The following is a 24,339-nucleotide window of genomic DNA, read 5'->3' on the forward strand; positions in this document are numbered from 1 at the left end:
ATGACAGGAAAGAGGAACCAAAAATCTACCTAACAGCAAACTAGAAAGCTCCTGCGGTTCCAAAAACAGGAGGGGCCTTTAATTTCATAACCGCAGTGCCCCACTGCGGGAAACAATGTACAAACCTGACATGAAAAATAGTGATGAATAAACTACCATTACACCAACTAACAATCCAAACATTCAACCTACAGTGAAGACAGAACAACTACAACATGATTAGGCCACAAAAAAAAAATAGGTCTGTTTATGGTAACCAGACCGACCCTATTTTTTTTGCGCGACCCTAGACTTTTTTTTGGCATTTGGGGGGGGAAAAAAGAAGAAAAAAATCTTTTGGTTTTTTGTGTGCAAAATAACGTAAAAATATGGTTTTTTGGAGAAAAAAAGAAAAAAAAGAAGAAAAAATCCCGACCTACCGACCCTATTTTTTTGGCCTATGTTGTTACCGTAAACAGACCTATTTTTTTTTGTTGGCCTTACTGACCATATGTGACACTCCACCACGAAATGAGTCGCATGTCACCTGGCACGGTTCTGTGCTAGGCTTAATATAAGTCTGGGGAGTGTCTGGTAACAGTGTGAGGGTCACCTTCGTCACAGGCTTATAACTGAAACAGTTTTCGCTCTTTTCTAAAACGGTTTTCACCACTGGATAGAGCATAAAAAACTCTTTAGGAAAATGTAAAAATATGAAAATCATGCAAAGGTGACTTTCTTTCTTTCTTTGGTGTTTAACGTCGTTTTCAACCGTTCAAGGTTATACCGCGACGGGGAAAGGGGGGAGATGGGATAGAGCCACTTGTTAATTGTTTCTTGTTCACAAAAGCACAAATCAAAAAATTGCTCCAGGGACTTGCAACGTAGTACAATATATGACCTTCCTGGGAGAATGCAAGTTTCCAGTACAAAGGACTTAACATTTCTTACATACTGCTTGACTAAAATCTTTACAAAAATTGACTATATTCTATACAAGAAACACTTAACAAGGGTGAAAGGAAAAACAGAATCCGTTAGTCGCCTCTTACGACATGCTGGGGAGCATCGGGTAAATTCTTCCCCCTAACCCGCGGGGGGACCAGGGAGGGGTAAATTCTTCCCCCTAACCCGCGGGGGGACCAGGGAGGGGTAAATCCTTCCCCCTAACCCGCGGGGGGTGCAAAGGTGACATACTTGAGAATCTGACACACAATTGAAGGTGAAGGTTATCAGCACACCCATCATACATGTATTTACTCTTAGAAATCTCTTGTTAAAAGCAGCAGATGTAGTACCATCGTTTCTTGCAAAAGGTCACTTTCACACCAAAAAAAGTAATAAAATAGCTAAACATTTTCTTACACAAAAAATAGTGACGATGTAACATGCAATACAGGTGTCTTTATATTCATTAATTCCCATACACTGCCACCATCACCATGCTACACAAAAAGAACAGAAAAAAAAGTACACCCCCCCCCCCAAAAAAAAACCCTGAAAAGTGACCCCCAAAAAGTAATGTAAAAATATACATGCACAAAAAAACAACTAGCAAACGAGGTCAGCAACCACAATTTGAGCCGCCTTGGGAGGGAGGCTTTTCTGAGTCTGTCCGAGAGGGAAGCTTAACGTTTTGTGTGGTATGAGAGAAGATGTCTGTGGACTCTTGCGGGGAACTGAGGAGGCCCATTCCTGAGTTTGGATACGTCTCGTACATCTTCAGTAACTGCTTGGACACTTGAAGGAAGGCGTCCTCGATACCTGCAAAAACAAACAAAAAAAAGCAAATGAAAATGAAGATAAAATCAGAGATCCATTAAAAAATAAAATCTAAAGCATCTGCAGCTGTTTGTTTGTGACCACAAACTACAGAAAAAGAGCATGGAAAACATGAGACAATAAAAGCAGGAAAGATACAGCAGTTGGGAGCAAGCATAAAGAACAACATTTTTAAAAAAGTGAATAGACTTAGGGGTTTCTTTATTTTTTTATTTGGTGTTTAACGTCATTTTCAACCACGAAGGTTATATCGCGACGGGGAAAGAGGGGGGAGATGGGATAGAGCCACTTGTCAATTGTTTCTTGTTCACAAAAGCACTAATCAAAAATTTGCTCCAGGGGCTTGCAACGTAGTACAATATGTGACCTTACTGGGAGAATGCAAGTTTTCAGTACAAAGGACTTAACATTTCTTACATACAGCTTGACTAAAATCTTTACAAACATTGACTATATTCTATACAAGAAACACTTAACAAGCGTAAAAGGAGAAACAGAATCCGTTAGTCACCTCTTACTGGGGAGCATTGGGTAAATTCTACCCCCTAACCCACAGGGGGGGGGGGGGGGGGGGGGGGCGGTGTGTGTGTGTGTGTGATTGAGTTTAGAGATGGGAATAGGGAAACATTGTAATGGAGTAGGGGCTAGCTGTTGTAAATGAGGTGGAAGATGGGAATAATTTGGAGACCTTGATGTGGTGTGGGGTGGGGGGGAAAGGGGGTGGGGAGGGTGAGGCTGGAAATAAAAATTGGGAAAGCTTGCTGCGAAAAAAATGTCATTAGTAGCTGCTTCCATAATTGAAGGTAGCTTGTAGCATGATTCAGCATCAATCATATCTTAAATCAAGGATTCTTGATGGTAACTTTGATCCCTGTTGTAACTAATATGTCTGGTTTACCAAATACATGGATCTCATTAACAACAATAGACACCCCCTCCCCCCCCCCCCCCCCCCCCCCCCCCCCCCCCATTGCAACTCAACCCTCTTGTTCTCAAAACATCAAATTGCAAATGCTACTGTCATCATGGTTACCTAAATTCTTCAGGGCCGATGTTTCAAAGAAAAGAGCTTCTATGGAGGCTGCATACTCGGCAGCTTCTGCCGTCGACACCTTGCGACCACTGTCCAGGTCACTCTTGTTTCCCAGCAGGCACATGGCTATTGGTGTGTCAACATTTTTCCTCAATTCTGCAGACAAATCAAACAATAAAATGGACATGAATTTCTTTTTTTAGGAAGACCTCTAAAAAATTGAACAAGAAAACTCGACGAGTGGAAACACACAGACAGGGTTTTAATGCAGCTGCGTAACCTTAACTGTAATGTAAAGAATTAATCCAAAAGAATTACTTATCTATCAAGCCACCAATTTGCATAAGCATGTATCCAAGTTGGCCAAACTAGTTATAACATACAAGGTCATACTGGGGAGCCTGCCTTCAAAGACACCCGCATTTAAGACTACCCCAAGGACTACTTCTCTCTGGTAGAAGGAGTACTTGTACTACCCCCTTTTTAGGCCTTGCTTGTTCAGATTGTCTCGTCATAACCATGTAAATTCCATTGTAAGGCCAGATTTTCACAGATTTAGGGGGGGGGGGGGGGGGGGGGAGCGGTTCACTGTCATACAATTGCACAAAAAAGATGAATGCACACTCACAGTCACACACTACCAACAATTACCAAATCTAAAAAAAACAGCAATCTAACTTCAGTGGTACATGTACCTGCAATGCCAGGCCCCTCCAATGGCAGGACTCATCACATGACATGAAAGGGCATTTTCTGATGTCTTGACCAAAATATACCTGTCATGACAGGCCATCTGCAATGAAGGGACACTGTTGGCTGGTCCCAAGAGACTGTCCTTTTATCGCATGTTACCGCCATGATAAAAACCCAAAAACAAAGAAAGAAGAAGAAAAAAAAACTCACCAATAGAAAAATAAATATTCTAATCACTAAAAAATAGTAACATACAGATATATATATATATATATATGCATCAGGCACTTTCATTTCTTACCTTTGACCCAGTCTTTGATGTCGTAGAAGCTTTCCAAGGAAGTGATATCGTACACTAACATGGCTGCATTTGCCTTACGGTAATACATGGGTGCCTGAAAAATATAAACATACTCTTGCCAACAGGTGTCTAAAAAAAGTTTGTTTGTTTGTTTATTGTTGTTGTTTGGTGTCAAGAACCCCGGGGAAGAATGATTAAGCATTGATCTCATTTTTCTGTTGTTCTCGGCCTACTCTTTAAAAACTATTCACATTTAGTGAGAAAAAAACCGTCAAGAAACAAATAGACAATTATTCAGTCACTAAAATATGTTGTTTGTGCTCATAATGAAAACTTTCACTACTAATTGTACTGTGAAAGTGTTATAGATAGCACGTCTCGCAATGTCCGACTTCTGACTTTTCTCTCTCTCTCCTCCTCCCCCTCCCCTCTCTCTCTCACACACACACACACACACAAACAGACACACATAGTCACTTAATGACTCACTGAGTTCACAGACAGCCAGACATACACTCACTGAGGGCCCCAAAGGGTTTAAAATCGTGATCGTGATTGGCGTTTTTTTACCTTTCTGTGACCGTGATTGCCGAAATTTCCATTTCTGTGATCGTGATGGGACTTTGCCCGTGATCCGTGATGACAAAAAAATCAAGTCTCGTGATCGTCATTTGTGTTCGTGATCGTGATGGGCATTAGGCAGGTTTCATGGTATTAGGCCATTTTGATAGTCTCAGATTTGCTTAGTCTTTTAAATCCATATCTGTGAGAATCTGCTGTATTTGTTGTATTAACATGCAAACTAGTTGTTGTTTAAATACTTTTTTGAAAATAAAAGTTGAAATTTTTTATAATGTGTTTATTTATGTGCGTGTGAATGGTGGCGATCGTCAAAATACGGACGGATGAATTTACTTTTGCCACAGCATCACTAAACAAAGAACTAAATTCCAACACACACATGCACAAGTATCAATGCTGTGGTGGTTGAGAGTGCCAGAACACATTGAAATGATTGTTTTTCAACAACAATCGATATCCATAACACAAATTCTAACTTATACTAGCTCCGCAAAAAAAATGTATGGGGATTCGGATCTGTCCGTCCGCATAGCGATATCAAGAGCATCGAAACTAATTGTGATTTCACAGGACAAAAACACAAGTTTACCTAATTTTGTATACTGTAAATACAAGTTTGTGCACCCTTGAAGTGAGTTATAATGTTGCCGAGGTCAATTTGCCCTTGATCGAGGCACGGTGACCCGAGTTTCAAAGTTGCGATCCTGTCCGTCTAAACAATGTAACGATCGCCACATTTTTCTTTTCATTCAAAAACTAACCGTTTGGGGAGGAAGTGACCTCACGTTGTTTTACGTTGACGCTCGCGCTCGACAGAAAAAGACCGCAACAGTTTTTCAGTTAAAAAAATCGCAAAGTAATTACATTTTCTGAGGTTTTCTAGTGTCCGTCTAGTAACAATCGCCACTCTAGCGATCGCCACTGAGTGTTAAAGTCACATTTAACTCCATTTTCGACTGTTTTAAGAAACTATTTTGTCGCTCAATCGTCACGTTTCAGTGTCGAAACACGTACTGTGCATTTGCAATCAGCCGGTGTGTCCAAACTGAAATGCGTGTGATGCCTCGATTTGTGGCGATCGCTCACGTGGTTGACGGACAGAAATACCTTCTTAGGGGGTAGGGGAACAGTTACTCCTCCATACAATAATGGTGTTTACAAATGATTGCAAACTTGTCTCTTTATAAACTGTTCAGACATGTCTTCTCTTCAATAATTTTCAGTTTTGCTCGGTTTGTTAATCAGGAGCACCCTGCAGTAAATGTTTCATCTGTGACAATGCTCGAAATGTTGACGTAATTCCAATGCCCATATCCTTCTCTTGTTACCTCATCTAGCCAAAACCATTGAAGATAGAAAGACATTTATTGAACAAACTAGATGCACAACACCAGTCTTAACACGTTTTGGTCTTACATGTATATGAAAATATTGATGGCCATGGAATGGTTTGAAAAAAAAGACGGTTTTTTCCTTCAAAACGGTCTAGGTCTGCCGGAAGTCGTATTTTTTCAAACCATTCATTTGAGAATCAATATTTTGATGTACATACAAGAACAAAACTTGTTAAGAATGATGTGGGGCATATTTTTTGTTCAATAAATGTCTTTCTATCTTCAACGGTTTTGGCTATATGAGCTATATGCATGCATAGGATGACCGTATTGCTTTTTTTGCGTTTTCAGGGTATGCCGCTTTGCGCCTGGTTTTTAGATATAAATAGGGACCAGGACTATAAAAAATTTTACTGTTTTTAGTTGTAACAAACTCACTTTGTTGGAAAAACATGTCCTTTGAATTGTGTGCCAACATTTATTTTGTAGAATTTGAGTGTGTAAATAGTAAATTGCTGAACACAATACTGTGAAACCTGCCATTATTGAAAAGCTTTTTATTTTTAACGTACATTTTTCACAGCTGTATCACTCTATGATCCTCTATTCGTCAAGGTGTTTGTGATCGTGAAAACAAAAATCAAGGTAACTGTGATCGTGAAAGCTAAAATTTCCCTTCCCGTGATCGTGATGATACCCCCCCTTTGGGGCCCTCCTCTCTCTCTCACGGTGAGTGACAGAGTTGACACACACACACACACTTACCATAGATCTAAATCGTTCCTGGCCAGCTGTGTCCCATACCTGCAGTTTTACTCTGTAGCCATCCAGTGTCCTGTGACAAACACAACCACATGTACAAGGCACATTAGATGTCAATATGATGGATGACCCATGGTGGACTAAGCACTGACACGGATGATTGACTCTGCAAGGCACAGTGGAACCTCTCTTACAAAGGGTTATGGTTTGAGCACTGTCAAAGGATATATATATCATTGGGATCAGCAAAAAGTATCCTCTGTCCCTACAAAGCAGGTGGCCTGTCATGACAGGTATAATCTTGTAAATAAAAATAAGACACACCAGTAACCAAGTTAGGTTATTCTTTGTATCAATATTTCAGCAGATAAACTGCCTTCGTCAGGATGGTAGGAAAGTATGGTATAATCTTGGCCTAGTTAACAGATGGTGTGTCCTCTTTTCAGAGGGGCCTTACATCACAGGTACCACCGCACCATTAACCTTCAAGGAACAGGGAGGAAAACATGGATCTACTCTAGACTAATTACCCCCCCCCCCCCCCCGCCTCTCTCTGGACAACTGTCCCCTAGGACAATTGCCCCCCCCCCCCCCATTCTTTTGTGTGTGTTATTACCATTAAGTGTTTATTCTTGTTTTAAGGCATACATTAAAATATGAAAATGCCTGTTTATTGCCATGATACTTCCTGGTTTCATTGTCCTGTCAAGGTAGGGGACAGTTGTCAGGAGGCAATCATCCGGGGAGGGGGGCAATTAACCTGCTAATGGTAAACAAATTTGTATCACGGGCCTGAGTTTCTGTTGCTGATTTGGTCAAACTCCCTTGGCAACAGGCACATGCCATTTTCAGTACATGTATCATCATTTCTTGGAAGTCCCCTCTTCCCTGAAGATTCTATATACATGTATGAGCCTGTGCCAAAACGTGGTCAGCAAGAAGATACCTACCTTTCAAGAATAATTTCTCTTTATGAAAGCAGCAAGCACCACTCCTTAAAGTAAACCCTTCAGAGAAATAGTATAAATAGTTTCATCAGTTGTTATCAATTGGAAGGTCTTGACAATTTGATAAGAATGCCCCCAAAATGGCAATATCCGACAGTTTCACAGTACGTGGGACGTCATTTGACACATAGCTATAATTATGAGGTATTGGGTAACTTGCCAGGCAGGCAAACATCTCGTACCATATTGTACTTTGATACTTATCATATATATATCAGACCCCTTGCCCCCATAACCTCTCGTTTCTAAAAGTTCCTATTCCCAATACTACTGCCACTGGTTACCTATTTCTTCTTCTTCTGCGTTCGTGGGCTCAAACTCCCACGTACACTCGTGTTTTTTGCACTCGTGTTTTTTGCACGAGTGGAATTTTACATGTATGACCGTTTTTTACCACGCCATTTAGGCAGCCATACGCCGTTTTCGGAGGAAGCATGCTGGGTATTTTTGTGTTTCTATAACTCACCAAACTCGGACATGGATTACAGGATCTTTTTCGTGCGCACTTGGTCTTGTGCTTGCGTGTACACACGGGGGAGTGGGGGGGGGGGGGGGGGGGTGTTCGGACACAGAGGAGAGTCTGCACACAAAGTTGACTGAGAAATAAATCTCTCGCCGAACGTTGGGACGAACTCACGCTGACAGCGGCCAACTGGATACAAATCCAGCGCGCTACCGACTGAGCTACATCCCCGCCCGTTACCTACAATCTTCAGGTTTCCAAGTACAGTGGAAGCTCTCTTTTGAGACCTCCAAAATGGGAGCAAAACAGGTCTTAACAAGGAGGGAGTCTTAAGTTAGAGGTAAATGTGGGCGGGGATGTAGCTCAGTCAGGGCGGGGATGTAGCTCAGTCAGGGCGGGGATGTAGCTCAGTCAGGACGGGGATGTGGCTCAGTCAGGGCGGGGATGTAGCTCAGTCAGGGCGGGGATGTGGCTCAGTCAGGGCGGGGATGTAGCTCAGTCAGGGCGGGGATGTAGCTCAGTCAGGGCGGGGATGTAGCTCAGTCAGGGCGGGGATGTAGCTCAGTCAGGGCGGGGATGTAGCTCAGTCAGGGTGGGGATGTAGCTCAGTCAGGGCGGGGATGTGGCTCAGTCAGGGCGGGGATGTAGCTCAATCAGAAAAATCTCCACCCTTAACCCACCAGGCGACCACGGCCAGGATTTAAACTTACGACCTTCATATTAGGAGGCCGATGTGGGCGGGGATGTAGCTCAGTCGGTAGCGCGCTGGATTTGTATCCAGTTGGCCGCTGTCAACGTGAGTTCGTCCCCACGTTCGGCGAGAGATTTATTTCTCAGAGTCAACTTTGTGTGCAGACTCTCCTCGGTGTCCGAACACCCCCCGTGTGTACACGCAAGCACAAGACCAAGTGCGCACGAAAAAGATCCTGTAATCCATGTCAGAGTTCGGTGGGTTATAGAAACACGAAAATACCCAGCATGCTTCCTCCGAAAACGGCGTATGTCTGCCTAAATGGCGGGGTAAAAAACGGTCATACACGTAAAATTCCACTCGTGCAAAAAAACACGAGTGTACGTGGGAGTTTCAGCCCACGAACGCAGAAGAAGAAGAGGTAAATGTACAGAGGTAAGAAAGAGAAAATCCGAAAAATCAAGGTCTTAAAAAAGATTAAATCTTAAATTGGGGGGGTGGTGGGGTGGTGTTCCGCTGTATCCTTCTACTTTGACTCACATCTTGTAGGTGAAGAATGACGCACCGATGGTCGGGCTAACTGCCTTGCTAAACATTCCGCCCACATAGCGAATCACCACACTGGTCTTCCCCACACCTGAAACACAGTGTGACATTGATCAACATCAGGCGGGGAAATAGCTCAGGCGGTAGCGGCGCTGGTTTCAAAACCAGTTGTCACTATCGGCTTGGGTTCAATCCCCACGTTCGGCAAGGGATTTATTTCCCAGAGTCAACTTTGTGCAGACTCTCCTCGGTGGCCGAACACCCCCGTGTGCACGCATGCGCACGATAAAGAACCCAAGTTGACAGCGAAAGTCTCAGTGCTTGGAAACATGAATACACGCATGCTGGAAAAATAAGGGGGTAGCGCCGTATACTGTATGGCAGCTCGCTTTCCCCAGGGAGAAAGGAGCCCAAATTTCCATGAGGGTAACCTCGCAGGACTATATGAATCTTCAATCAATGAATATCAATCATTATGAGGCTTATATCGTGCGTATTCCGTGGGTACAGTTCTAAGCGCAGGGATTTATTTATGCCGGGTGTGAGATGGATTTTTTTTTACACAGTACATCACGCATTCACATCGTCCAGCAGATCGCAGCCATTTCGGCGCATATCCTACTTTTCACGGCCTATTATTCCAAGTCAAACAGGTATTTTGGTGGACATTTTTATCTATGCCTATACAACAGAATCCCCCCTCCCCAGCCTAATAAAATAAAATAAATAAAATAATAAATAAATTTGACATAATGAAAAAAATCAGTGATGGCTGAAATTGCACCGATTTGCTCCATTTTTCTTGTTTTTATCAACATTTTCTGGGGGAGGGCACTTTGCGCCCTCAACGAACCGCTTTGCGTCGTCGATCTGTCCCTGAAAGAAATTTGGAAACCCCCCCTCCCCTTAAAAATGATGTGATCTGCCCCTGTTAGTGTTACTCTATACAGTGTCTCATCTTGTATGACTGAATTTGTGTTGCCTTGGTGAGTCATTGCTTGAACAATCATTTACAGTTACACAAATACTTCCTCAAGTTTTCAAAACTTCCTCGCTCTGAAAAAATCTCCTGAGATTTCCAAAACTTTCAAAGATCATATTTTAAGCAAATCAGCAGACATCAACTCAAGTTTAAATTTAGATTATAGATAATCCAGATAGGAATCAATTAAAAGAAACATTTTTCTTTTCAGGCAAGTATGTGATTGTATACATGCAAAAGCTGAAATTGTGACAATTAATCAAAACAAGTAATCAAATATTGCTTTAAAAGTTTTAGAAACCCCATAGGCACATTCTTGTTAGGCCAAAAAAAAAAAGGTCTGTTTACGGTAACCCAACCGACCCTAGTTTTTTCGCGCGACCCTAGACTTTTTTTTGGCATTTGGGGAAAAGAAAAAAAAAATCTTGGTTTTTTTGGCAAAATAACGTAAAAATATGGTTTTTTGGAAAGAAAAAAAAAAAAATCCCGACCTTCCGACCCTATTTTTTTGGCCTATGTTACCGTAAACAGACCTTTTTTTTTTTTGGCCTTAGTGTTATGGTATCATTAATACACACAAATACATGTAGCCTCTGAATAGCTCAAACACAAGTCAAAGGCACATGAAATGAAATACATTTTTTAATCAGCCTGTGCTGTCAGCAGTAACACATCATAGGGTTATGCTCCAATAGCTACTGCTGTGTAGTGAAGTAAAGTGTGCATTTGCTCAAAGCGGCGTAGCAGTATTTCAGTCTAATATCAAAGTGAAACTGAACCCGGCAATTTACGGCAGTCTCACGCAGGACACAAGATATGGAGCGTGATCTATTTTCCTATGGGAAATTCACTCCGGTGTATTCCTTGTACACAGCAAAAACACCTACAGGAAGTGCATCTATACAGGGAATGCACGGCCTCAGTGACCTGCTTTTGGTCAACATAGACCCCTTCTGCTTAACCCCTTCACTGCCCAGCACGTACTAGATACGTTCTTTCTTTCTTTCTTTATTTGGTGTTTAACGTCGTTTTCAACCACGAAGGTTATATCGCGACGGGACTAGATACGTGGTCATGTTTGGTTTGTCATACGCCCATACACGTACCTATACGTGGCATACGTACTAGGTACGTGGCATAGGTACGTGGCATTTACATCAGCACTTTTCAGGACATTTGTGAAAACTAAATGGGATCCGGGAGGTAACCACTGTCCAACTTCTTGTAGGGGTTTAAACACAGTTCTTTCCCGTTGACCGTTCAGATAAGTTAGTACCACGTGGTAAAAACATTTTTAGAAGTTTTTTCCGATCTATAAGATTCAAAATGGCGGCCGAAAGTCGGACATCAACTCGTAGACCTGTTTTCAAATGATACAGTGTTCTGGAAGCTCTACAAGAAGTGATTTATGGATTACCACACAGAAGAATACTGTTATGGGCTGTAATGTGAGTACCTGATGTTTGACACCAGTTTTAGCTGTGTTTTCTGCGGTTTTCCGTGCTGCAATGTGTGTGTATCAATACCCTTTTTACTGTTAGCAGGGATTGGCTTGGGTTTTGTCCACTATAGGTCCATTGACTGACTCAGCCATGAATCATTCAGTCATTTTCCAAACCAATCAGTCAAGAAAAAAACTTTCCTTTCAGCACGGGACTGCCAAAATTGTGCATTACGGCAGTGAGGAGAAACTTCTGAAAGTTGTTTACAATACATACATTATACGAGAGGAAAATTCAATTCATTTGTTCATTTTCTTGTTTATTTTCCAATGGTCTTACATGAAGAGGAATAAAAGGTCTGAGGACACAATAACCATATTTATTTCAATAAAGTAAGGAAGGGGAAAAAAAGAAAGAGCAAGACAACAGACAAAAATAAGACGAGCTGACTGACTCTGCTGCATGTCTATCGGTCAGTTGACGGATTGAGACCCCCATGTGAGTCGGTCTTTTCCAAATTTAACATGGCAAAAGACCGAAGACCGACATCCAAGCCAATCCCTGTGTTAGTGTTACTGAATAGTGTACAGTACAGTTCTGTGTTTACACTGATCTGAACTTGCTTTGCGACCAGGAAACCCTACCCCTATTTGCACAGGCCTCAAAGTCAAAACCACACCAAAGCTGAACACTAAACTCGCATCTGTTTAGGAGACTTTCTTTGTTTCAAATGTAGGACGAGCTTGGGCAAAACAAAACAAGGACACGGCGTCTCCATTTCAATCACACAGTCCACCACCTCAAAGCTCAAACAGCAGTGACTTTGCAGACTGTTTTCTCTAACGGAGCCTTTGAGTTTCAGTTCACTTTGCACAATTAACTGACCACACGGGTTTGGATTTCAGAAAATAAAACCAAAACCTCCCAGTCTCTAATTATCCACACTTTGAAAGAAGTTGAACGAGAGATTGTCACAATGTGTTACACGGTTCGTGCAGGAAACAAACTTCTCATGAGAAAGAACGAACAGGAAAACCTACCTTGGGACCCTAAAACCACCACCTTCGCTTCGATGGATTTCATATTCTCTTCTGGACTCGTCATTTCCGGATGTCAAGGGTTGGCTGTCTTCTTCACGTGCTTGGCTGTTATCAAAACGTGGCTAAATCCCTTTATCAGACACCTTCGATTCCGTGATACAGGAGCCAACTCATATCAGATCACTCTCTCGCCAGAGTTTACAAACATCGATCATTGATTGAGAGTTATGTGCTCTTTGACCTACAAGCAAAACTAGCAGTGGTTTCGATTACAATCGACTCGAAAATAGAGTGATTTATAAGTGCTTGCCTACATTAAAAGTGAGAAGAAAAAAAAGTCGTTATAACAGTAAATACATTTGTGCTTATCTTTCGATTCAACAGTGCTAAGATTTGTTGCTAGCTTTACGTGCTTTCCGCATCATTCGTCAACATGGCTTCCGAAGTGGAGAAAGCGCAGTGTGCTAAGCCGGGTGGAGATACCATTTTTGGAAAAATCATACGTGGAGAAATTCCAACCAAATTTCTTCACCAGGATGACCAGGTAGGAAATATGTTGCATTGAATTTCAATCTACCTCTGTCTGTCGTGCACTCTTCCTTTTGTTTGCAGTGCATTTATTTGGTAGATCTGTTGCATCAGCACTTACTAGAGTCTAGACTGGTCTGAACATTTCTCAGTTCTACCGCGGTCACATTCATAGACTACACTGTTCTACTCAGCTTACTAGACATAATGGAACTGAGTTGCTTAAAATAGTACAACTGAATTGCATGTGTTGCAAACACGCATGCCTCTGTATGCGTGAGGGTTTTAACTGCGTCTATTTTAACGCTGATGTTTTGACAAATAAAAGAGATGAACTTTTAACACTGATTTATAGCAAGGACCCAGACATCATTGCAGTTACAGAAGTACGGCCAAAAAATTCTAAAACAGAAGTACAAGCCTCTGAAATCTCAATGCCAGGATTCGACCTGTTTACCAACATAGATAAAACCACGGGGAGGGGAGTTGCATTGTACACCAAAACCACACTTGGAGCCTTGGAGGTCAGCACGTCTGTGGACGATATCCAAGAAGTCATACAGGCCAGAGTGAGACTCAAGAATCACGACACACTGCTTATCTCCTGCGTATACCGCTCACCAAACAGCTCACCTGACAATGACAAAATACTGAGAGAGTACTTCCAGAAAACAGCAGCAAGCAAGTACTCGCACATCCTTGTGATGGGCGATTTCAACCACCCAGCAGTGACCTGGGCAGACGGAGGGGGGAAGTCATCAGCAGGCGCGCAGCACCCGGACTCTCTTTTCCTGGAAAGCGTCCAAGACAGCTTCATGCACCAGCACGTATTGCAGCCAACGCACTACAGGGGGGACCAGAGGGCAAACTTTTTGGACCTGGTCTTCACAAACGAGGAAGGCATGGTGGGGGATGTCAGGCTCGAAGCACCAATAGGGAAAAGTCACCATGCATGCATCGATTTCCACCTACGCTGCTACACGGAGAAGAAACCAAACAACAAGGTGCGATACTGCTACGACAAAGGGGATTACGAATCCATCAGAGCAAAGCTGAAGGCCACAGACTGGGAGGAGATGAAAGGAAAGAAAAACGTGGAAGAAATTTGGCAGACCCTAAAGGCCCATGTACAGGAAGCCATTGAAGAACACATACCGAAGAAAACGACAAAGGAAAACGGCCCGAAAGGACAGAAACCTAGAAAACCACTATGGATGAACCCACAACTGATGGCCAAGGTCAAGAAAAAGCGCCAGGCGTTCAAAAGATACCTGGAAACACAAGAGGGGAAGGACTATCAAGAGTTTGCAAAATGCAGAAACCAGGCTAAGTGGGAAGTCAGGAAGGCAAAGAGAGAATTCGAAAAGCTGATAGCGCAACAGGCAAGAACCAACCCCAAAGCCTTCTACGCATACGCCAACTCAAAGCTAAAAACCAAAGCAGGAGTGGCCGACCTCAAGAGGGAGGATGGAACTTATACAGAAAGCGACGCAGAAAAGGCTGAAGTCCTCAACAATTTCTTCGCCAGTGTCTTCACAAAAGAAGATTTGACCCAGTTACCAAGCTTTGACAGGAGAGAGGGGTTGGGGATATTGGAGAACCTGACGATCACTGAGAAAATGGTACAAGAGCAGTTTAAAAAACTGAAAGCTACCAAGTCCCCAGGGCCAGATGGGATGCACCCTCGAGTGCTAAAAGAAGCGCAGGAGGAGCTGCTTAGACCATTCACAATCCTCTTCAACCAGTCCATGGCAGACGGCAAGATTCCTGCCGATTGGAAGATAGCCCAAGTCAGCCCCATTTTCAAGAAAGGGAGCAAGTCACAGGCAGGAAACTACAGGCCGGTGAGCCTAACGTCAATACCATGCAAGATGATGGAGGGCATCATCAGAACAGCACTACTGGAACACATGGAGCCAGCTTTCACTGACTGCCAGCACGGCTTCTTGAGCGGCCGCTCATGTATGACACAGCTTTTGGACACTATCAACATCTGGACGAGTCTCCTGGACGAGGGCAATGCAGTGGACGCGGTCTACTTGGATTTTGCCAAGGCTTTTGACAGCGTTCCCCACCAGCGGCTTCTCTTGAAATTGGAGAAATACGGCGTCCAGGGCAGCGTACATAGCTGGGTCACTGACTTTTTAAGCGAAAGACAGCAACGAGTGACTCTGAATGGCGCATCATCAGGTTGGACCACAGTCTCCAGCGGTATCCCCCAGGGGAGTGTCCTCGGTCCGATCCTCTTCGTCTGCTACGTGAACGATATGCCTGATGCAGTGGAGGGCCTACTCCGGATTTTTGCCGATGATACCAAGGTCTTCTCCACAGCAAACGACCAGAATGACTGTCAGGGACTTCAGAGGGACCTAACAGCTCTACAACAGTGGGCCAACGACTGGCAGTTACGTTTCAACGCTGGGAAGTGCAAGGTCATGCACCTGGGCAAAAAGAACGAAGAACATGATTACCACATGCAGGATGGAGCTAACCAGACGACCCTCGAAGCAACGACATGTGAAAAGGACCTTGGCGTGCATGTTGACCCTACATTGAAATTCTCACAGCACGTCAGGAAGACGACAAACAAAGCAAACAGCATCCTTGGAATGATAAGGAGAACCTTTGACTACATGGACAAAAGCATGATGAACCAACTCTTCAAAGGCCTGATCAGACCCATACTGGAATACGGCAATATCATCTGGTCGCCCTCCCTGAAGAAAGACGCCATGCTCATCGAGAGCATTCAAAGAAGAGCCACAAAAATGGTCCCTGAACTCAAGGAGAAGGAGTATGAAGACCGCCTGAGGGCCCTGAACCTCCCAAGCCTGACGTATAGAAGACTGAGAGGGGACCTCATTGAGGCGTACAAACTGACCCACGGAATGTACAACGTGGACAGTGAAACTCTGCTCCCAAAGTGCAAGAACGACCGAACAAGAGGCCATCAATACAAGCTGGAAAAAAGAGCATCCCGCCTGGATATCAGGAAAAACTTTTTTGGGCTGAGAGTAGTCGGGAACTGGAACAGCTTACCAGAGTATGTAGTCAACGCCCCGTCCGTGAACAGTTTCAAAGGAAGGCTTGATGGAAACCTGAGAGAGCACCAATATAGCATTGAATTCCCGCTGACTACCTCCAGTCAAGACACCCAAGAAGTGGGTGGAACGAATACCCAAGAGCTGCGACACAAAGACCCACTATAGGCCTTTGGCCTCGGATGGAAAAACAAGTGTATCCAAGTGTAAGTGTAAGTGTATGATATAAGAATTAAACAAAGGGACCTGAGGCAGGTTTCACGGTAATCAGACTCTTTGATGTGTGTAAACTTTGCCTTCAAATTACTTGCTTACTGTGTTGATTTTCATCATTTTTTCTGCTTGGCATGAGTAAGTATGGTATTTGCAATACAAAAAAATAAATAAAAGCTAAAATGTTTGTGTTTGAGCAATTATTTGAGCGCGTTTTTCGAAGCGAACGTGTGAATCCTGACAGACACCATTTCCTTCTGTCACATGACCCCATCTCAAAGTGTGATTCAACAGACACAAAAATAACACACAAAACTTATGATAATGGGGTTATTAATTCAATTAATACACAAGGTTAGTCTCTGACTAGATAAAATAGGGAAAAAATATCAAATGGGAGCATAAAACCGTTTCTGGAAAAAATTTCAATCGCCACCGAAAGTGTCTGTCAGTAAAACAAGAGGCGAAGCCTTCAAGGCTCACGTAAGAAATAGACAAACAGTAACACAAACTCAATCACTCCGTCACACATACACACCCACACACACGCACGCACGCACACACACACGCACGCACACACACACACACACACACACACACACACACACACACACACAGTAAGCATAGGTGAAACTGTGCAAGAAAGCGAGACCCTGGATCTGCCAAGTAGTCTCGGCCCGCTCACAATAACAATGACCGAGACTTTCAGTAATTCCTTTGCGTGACGTCTAACCCTCTTACGTCATAATGTGACGTCTTCAAATAGTTTCTATCACACACGTCAAACACTTTTGACCGAGACTGACGTAATCCATAGACTCGGAAATGTTAAAGTTTCTATCACACACACACACACACACACACACACACGCACGCACGCACGCACAGACAGACAAAGTTTATCATCGCATAGGCTACACTTACGTGAGCCAAAAAACCACGTGCTTTGTTTGCAAAGCAAAGCCTAATTTTACACATCGCGTGCTTTTGTCTTTGTTATTCTTGCTTGTGAACATAATTGTATTGATGTTCTTCACTGGAAAGCAGGTGTATCATCAACAGTATCACAAAATCGCAAAGAATGAACATTTTTGTTGTGATCCGACCGGTGTCTGTAGACTGAATCACACGTTCGGCAAACTTCGTTTTTAACGGAAATAACCGAGCCTTTAATCGGAAACGACGTTTCAACCGCTTCATATCGTCTGCATGAAGAAAAAGAGGAATGCGATACCCAGCGAGTAAAACATTTAATCGTTTTTAGTGCCTTTTGATCAAGTTTTGTTGCGTCTGTCAGCAACGTTCGTCAACCCAACGTTCGGCACAGCGACGCACGCATACGGATTTGCAGCGTTTGCATTCGGAAAGTGAGGGATTTGTGAGTTCGTTTGCATAATTTCAATCGCTAGTAGGTTTTCCCTTCGTCTCCCATTCTTGTGTGTACATGTTATTGGCATTTCATTGTGTAAATTGAAAGTTTGTGAGTAACAGTAGTAAAATCTGTCGAACGTTGGCAACGCTGACAGACGGAAATATCGAACGTTGCCTTCAATGACAGACTGGCTTGGCGATCGTACTTTCGATTCGTAGGAACACAATATATAGAGACAACAATGTGTGCTCGTTACCACAACGGTCATGAACCGGTGTAACACAAAATTTTTACTCCACGAAAAATTGACTCGGACGGAGTAAACTTCCAGTAAAAATCTTGTACGAAAAAAGAACTCACAAGGAACTAAATTTTTACTCCCCAAATATTTACTCCCAGTAAACATCTCGTACGAGAAACTTAGGGCCTACTCCTTCGTTTATAATTCGCGCAATATCCCATTTACGTGCAATCCCGTTTTGCCGCCGTCCCATTTTGGCGACATTTAACAAGCCAAGCGTCATTTTACTACCGCATCCCATTTTGGCGCAATCCCGTTTCGCCGCTATCCCATTTTTTTTCTTTTTTCTTTTCTTTTTACATTTAGTCAAGTTTTGACTAAATGTTTAACATAGAGGGGGAATCGAGACGAGGGTCGTGGTGTATGTGTGTCTGTGTGTGTGTGTGTGTGAGTGTGTGTGTGTGTGTGTGTGCGTGTGTGTGTGTAGAGCGATTGAGAGTAAACTACTGGACCGATCTTTATGAAATTTGACATGAGAGTTACTGGGTATGATATCCCCGGACGTTTTTTTCAGTTTTTCGATAAATGTCTTTCATGACGTCATATCCGGCTTTTTTTTAAAAGTTGAGGCGGCACTGTCACACCCTCATTTTTCAATCAAATTGATTGAAATTTTGGCCAAGCAATCTTCGACAAAGGCCGGACTTCGGTATTGCATTTCAGCTTGGTGGCGTAAATATTAGTTTATGACTTTGGTCATTAAAAATCTGAAAATTGTAATTAAAATTATTTTTTTATAAAACGATCTAAATGTACGTTCATCTTATTCTTCATCATTTTCTGATTCCAAAAACATATAAATATGTTATATTCGGATTAAAAACAAGGTCTGAAAATTAAAAATATAAAAATTATTATCAAAATCAATGGACGTCTACCCACAACACGCCACTGGATGCCGCGTGGTGCCAGTCGTGAAAACCAGGTTCTTTGTCCCACAGTGAGACATTCAAGTTGGGGACTTTGTGACCGCTGACTTTGTCAGCATGGATGGAAAGGTGGAGAGATACAGGGCGGTGATCATCCCCAAGTCAACCCATTTCCCCGATGGGCCAGATCGAGAGGAGATCTGTGTGAAGTGTTTGCGCGCAAAAGACAATGGGAGATACTATGTCTTTCCTAATGTTGATGACATTTCATGCTTGCCAATGGCTCAGATAAAAAAAAATCCCACCAACGAACCATGAACAACAGGGGGGATTACTATTTTGACATGTGACCAAGTCTCATTTGAGCGTTCACAGTGTTACCTGAGAATAGCACACCCCCTTGAATTGGGACCAAAGAAAAAGCGTTGTATATATGCATTTTTGAATGCTTTTCTAAAGTCATAAGTTCATTTGTGAAAAAAATTAATTTTTAGGGATTGTTTTGCTGAATGCATGCAGTTAAGAAATTGACCCCGTTTTCAAATTTAGGGGGTAGGGTTGCCCCATAGCCCACGTATGTCTGTGTGACTGTGTCAAATATCAATCTACTTTGCGTACAAACTGTATAGATGTTTGTTTTTCGATTTTAGAATGATTTCTTAAGCTGGTTAGAACTTCTGAGGTCTACAGGAAACGATAAAGATAAAAAATGTACAAAATATAAGTAGCGTCCTTTATCTTACCATTGTTCTGATCAATACTGTCCCTTTATTTGCAAGTTAACCGTTTTTATTAATGTGTTCAAGGAGTATGTTAAAAATTATTATCAAAGGTTGCTTTAAACAGCATCTTTGGGCAGTTATTATGCACTGAAGTTGTAAAAGCATGTTTTGGGGGTTTTAGGATATAGCGTCTTGGAACGCCAATCATCTTGGAAATACGAATGTTCATATAATTTTTTTTACTGTTTTGGATAGATAAAAAGTTGAACTCTTGGTGCAAATTGTTTTTTGGCCCCAGTTTGACTATTTATTATTTTGGAATATTGTGTGTGAGGGGGAAACTGCAATCCTCAATATCATGAAACGTGCCCTAAGCGCTCTAAAAATAAATATTGAACTTTAGCGTTGCAAATTCACAGCTCACATTCCAGTGGCACTAATGACTTATTTTTGATACCATTCCCTTTAATTAAACCAAAGAATATTTCTCTTAAGTGTAATTTGGCGGATTGAGCTCCAAAATTAAATCATTGATTTTCCCATTTGATTGACGAGAAAATGTATATATATATATACTTAGTTGTCTCCCATCCTTCGGAAAAGTGGCTGTGCTGATGTTTTTCTTCTTAAAGCCATGTAAATGAAAGGCATCTATACTGATCATTCCGTAACTTCAAAGGTATCAAAAATGACTTGTTATGCCTACAAGAGCAGGTTCTGCCAAATTCGAAGCTTTAATTGCAGCGGATTGTGAACTATGAATTTATAACGCTAAAGTTCAACATTATGATTTATCGAATTTCTTCACTATTTGTGACTGTTTCAGTGTGTTGCCTTCAATGACGTCGCACCTCAAGCGCCGGTGCATTTCCTGGTGGTACCCAAGAAACCCATTGTGAGACTCGCCGATTGTGATGAGGGCGATGAAAAGGTGAGAGAGAGGTTGTGTGTGTGTGTGTTTGTGTGGTAGCTCAGTTGGTAGAGCACTGCCACTGGACCTTTTATCCTCGGGTCACCAGCTGTTTGAATCCAGATGGACACAGGTCAACTTTATGTGCAGACTCAGGTTTTTACACATTTTATGGGGTCGATTCTATTCCCATACCAAATGGTTTTGCAGTATTAGATATAAGGCCTAATTATTTTGCCTATCACTTTGTATCCCTGTGCACTAATCCTGTACCTTCTAAGTGGATTGCACAAAAAACTGGATTGTAGGCTATTACGGGCTCAGAAGCTTAACATTTCTAAACTTAAGAAAGACATGATCAATCTTCTTTTTTTTGAAAAGTTGTTACAGTACCAAGGCCACACACAAAAAAGTTGGTTTAGGGTAACGTGACCCGAAAAAATAGGCTCGGTACGTAGGCTTTTTAAAATTATTTTTTTTATAAATGTAGTCGAGTTCGAAGGAAGTTACTTCCCTTAGTCTCGGTATGGTTCGCAAAATGTGCCAAAAGTTTGTGGTTTTTTTTTTTTTTGTGAAATGAAAAAAAGTTTAGGGTTGGCAGAAAAAAATAGGGTCGGTCAGGTTACCCTAAACCGACATATTTTGTGTGTGTGTCTAAGCGCCAATGGCTCTTAAGTTCATGATGTAGATTAACAACTAATTTCATACGAAAATTGTGATTGCCTGTTTTATATTTTTATTTTTTGCATTCTACATTCATTAGATATTGTTTTTTTCCTCTGTGTTTCAGTTGCTGGGTCACCTGCTAGTGGTGGCCAAGACTGTGGCCAAGAACCAGGGCCTGGACAACGGCTATCGGGTGGTCATCAATGACGGGCCGGACGGTGGTCAGTCAGTCTATCACATCCACGTCCATGTCTTCGGCAAGCGTCAGCTGGGGTGGCCACCAGGCTAACGTGGCACTGTGCGCTGCGCTGTTTTTGACATTTTCATCATTTAAAAAGAAGATATTCTGTTTGTTTTTTTCATTTGTTGGAGCAGTAGGAAGTTTGGCACTGTGCGCTGTGCTGGTTTTTTGACATTTTCATCAATTTGAAAGGAAGATTTTGTGGAGTATCTGTTTTCTTTTTCTTTTGTGGGAGCAGTAGGAAGTATGGTACTGTGCTTGTTGATATTATCATCATTTAAGAACAAGAATTTCTGTTTTTACATTTAGTCAAGTTTTGACCAAATGTTTTAACAGAGAGGGGGAATCGAGACGAGGGTCATGGTGTGTGTGTGTGTGTGTGTGTGGGCGTGTGTGTGTGTGTAGAGCGATTCAGACCAAACTACTGGACCGATCTTATGAAATTTGACATGAGAGTTCCTGGGAATGATATCCCCGGACGTTTTTTTCTTTTTTTCGATAAATACTTTTGATGACGTCATATCCTCATTTTTCAATCAAATTGATTGAAATTTTGTAAAGCAATCTTTGACGAAGGCCGGACTTTGGTATTGCATTTCAGCTTGGTGGCTTAAAATTAATTAATGACGGGTCATTAAAAATCTGAAAATTGTAATAATTTTTTTTTATATAAAACGATCCAAATTTACGTTCATTTTATTCTACATCATTTCCTGATTCCAAAAACATATAAATATGTTATATTTGGATTAAAAACAAGCTCTGAAAATTTAAAATATAAAAATTATGATCAAAATTAAATTTCCGAAATCGATTTAAAAACAATTTTATCTTATTCCATGTCGGTTCCTGATTCCAAAAACATATAGATATGATATGTTTGGATTAAAAACACGCTCAGAAAGTTAAAACGAAGAGAGGTACAGAAAAGTGTGCTATGCAGCACAGCGAAACCACTACCGCACTGAACAGGCTCGTCAGTTTCATTCCGTTTGTCAATTGTGGGATCTTTAACGTGCACACCCCAATGTAGTGTACACGAAGGGACCTCGGTTTTTCGTCTCATCCGAAAGACTAGCACTTGAACCCACCACCTAGGTTAGGAAAGGGGGGAGAAAATTGCTAACACCCTGTAACCCAGGGTCGAACTCGCAACCTCTCGCTTCCGAGCGCAAGTGCGTTACCACTCGGCCACCCGGTCCCCCCCTTGGACCCATACCACAAATCAACGGCCCGTCTGCTCCCTGGGAAAATTCGTATCAGTTAATTTCGAAGATGGACACTGGTGGATTTAAAAAAAATAATTCATTAAAAATGACCTCGCTGCACAGAAGCATACAGACTGCTAGCTGAGTGTGGGTGTGTGTTGAAGTGGAGGGATGGCTTCGTTCCAATGTAAAAAGTCTGAGCTGGTGAGCCAAATTGATTAATGAAAAGTTAACGAGTGAGTGTTGTTGAGGTGTTGGTTTTTCATGTAGTTTGGATGTTAGCAGAGCTTTGTTGAGTAGAACTTGGCTTCCTTCAGGCATGGGAATCGTCCGCCAAATTTTGTTTTTGTTCCGCCGAAAAAGCAAAAGTGTCCGCCGAAAAAATAAATGGGGGAGGCAAAAATGGTTCTAAAAACTGAATTTAATGGCAAACTTGGAGTTTAGATGACACCAAATTGCACCAATTGGGTTCTTTGGAGAGAAAAAAATCCGGGGGGACATGCCCCCGAACCCCCCTAGCAGGGCTAGGCGCTTCGCCCCGTCGACTTTACCATTACCTTTTTTCAATTCCCATGCCTGTTCCTTAGATGTTGATTTTTGTGGCACACTACTCCAATCATCCAAAGGTGGCCTTTCCCCCTGTTTGGCTTAAGTTGTGCCATAGCTGACAGGAACAGTGTTTTTAAGTGCCATAGTGTGTGTTGAGCTGATAGACGTTCATTTTTGACTCACATGCGAAGCAAAAGTGAGTCTATGTACTCACCCGAGTCGTCCGTCCGTCCGTCCGTCCGTCCGTCCGGACGTCCGTCCGGCCGTCCGGAAAACTTTAACGTTGGATATTTCTTGGACACTATTCAGTCTATTAGTACCAAATTTGGCAAGATGGTGTATGATGACAAGGCCCCAAAAAACATACATAGCATCTTGACCTTGCTTCAAGGTCAAGGTCGCAGGGGCCATAAATGTTGTCTAAAAAACAGCTATTTTTCACATTTTTCACATTTTCTCTGAAGTTTTTGAGATTGAATACCTCACCTATATATGATATATAGGGCAAAGTAAGCCCCATCTTTTGATACCAGTTTGGTTTACCTTGCTTCAAGGTCAAGGTCACAGGAGCTCTTCAAAGTTGGATTGTATACATATTTTGAAGTGACCTTGACCCTGAACTATGGAAGATAACTGTTTCAAACTTAAAAATTATGTGGGGCACATGTTATGCTTTCATCATGAGACACATTTGGTCACATATGATCAAGGTCAAGGTCTCTTTGACCCTTATGAAATGTGACCAAAATAAGGTAGTGAACCACTAAAAGTGACCATATCTCATGGTAGAAAGAGCCAATAAGCACCATTGTACTTCCTATGTCTTGAATTAACAGCTTTGTGTTGCATGACCTTGGATGACCTTGACCTTGGGTCAAGGTCACATGTATTTTGGTAGGAAAAATGTGTAAAGCAGTTCTTAGTGTATGATGTCATTGCTAGGTTTAGGTCAAGCATGTGAGTCGTATGGGCTTTGCCCTTCTTGTTCATGTGTAGTCATAGTGTATATTTTCTAGATTAGACCACCCAGGCATGAAAATTCTTCGTATTTTTCGTATTATCCGTATTTTTGAACAAAATAA

The 24,339-nt window shown here is 42.2% G+C and overlaps 2 protein-coding genes across 2 annotated transcripts; one reads left to right on the forward strand and one right to left on the reverse strand.

Moving 5' to 3' along the window:
* Positions 1 to 1,461: 1,461 nt before the first annotated feature.
* LOC138950728 (uncharacterized) lies at positions 1,462 to 12,870 on the reverse strand. The gene is made up of 6 exons (XM_070322457.1): positions 12,638 to 12,870; positions 9,168 to 9,264; positions 6,470 to 6,539; positions 3,789 to 3,882; positions 2,795 to 2,950; positions 1,462 to 1,743 (listed from the first exon to the last, which is right to left on the reverse strand). Exons 1-6 carry the CDS (start codon positions 12,699 to 12,701, stop codon positions 1,544 to 1,546), a joined length of 681 nt encoding a protein of 226 aa, XP_070178558.1. The 5' UTR covers positions 12,702 to 12,870; the 3' UTR covers positions 1,462 to 1,543.
* A 99-nt stretch (positions 12,871 to 12,969) lies between these two features.
* On the forward strand, positions 12,970 to 23,846 carry LOC138950730 (adenosine 5'-monophosphoramidase HINT1-like). The gene is made up of 3 exons (XM_070322459.1): positions 12,970 to 13,181; positions 20,510 to 20,614; positions 21,384 to 23,846. The coding sequence occupies exons 1-3, from the start codon at positions 13,071 to 13,073 to the stop codon at positions 21,546 to 21,548; spliced, it is 381 nt and encodes a 126-aa protein (XP_070178560.1). The 5' UTR covers positions 12,970 to 13,070; the 3' UTR covers positions 21,549 to 23,846.
* The last annotated feature ends 493 nt before the right edge of the window (positions 23,847 to 24,339 follow it).

Source organism: Littorina saxatilis, linkage group LG16 (assembly GCF_037325665.1).
Source record: "Littorina saxatilis isolate snail1 linkage group LG16, US_GU_Lsax_2.0, whole genome shotgun sequence".
NCBI lineage: Eukaryota > Metazoa > Mollusca > Gastropoda > Littorinimorpha > Littorinidae > Littorina > Littorina saxatilis.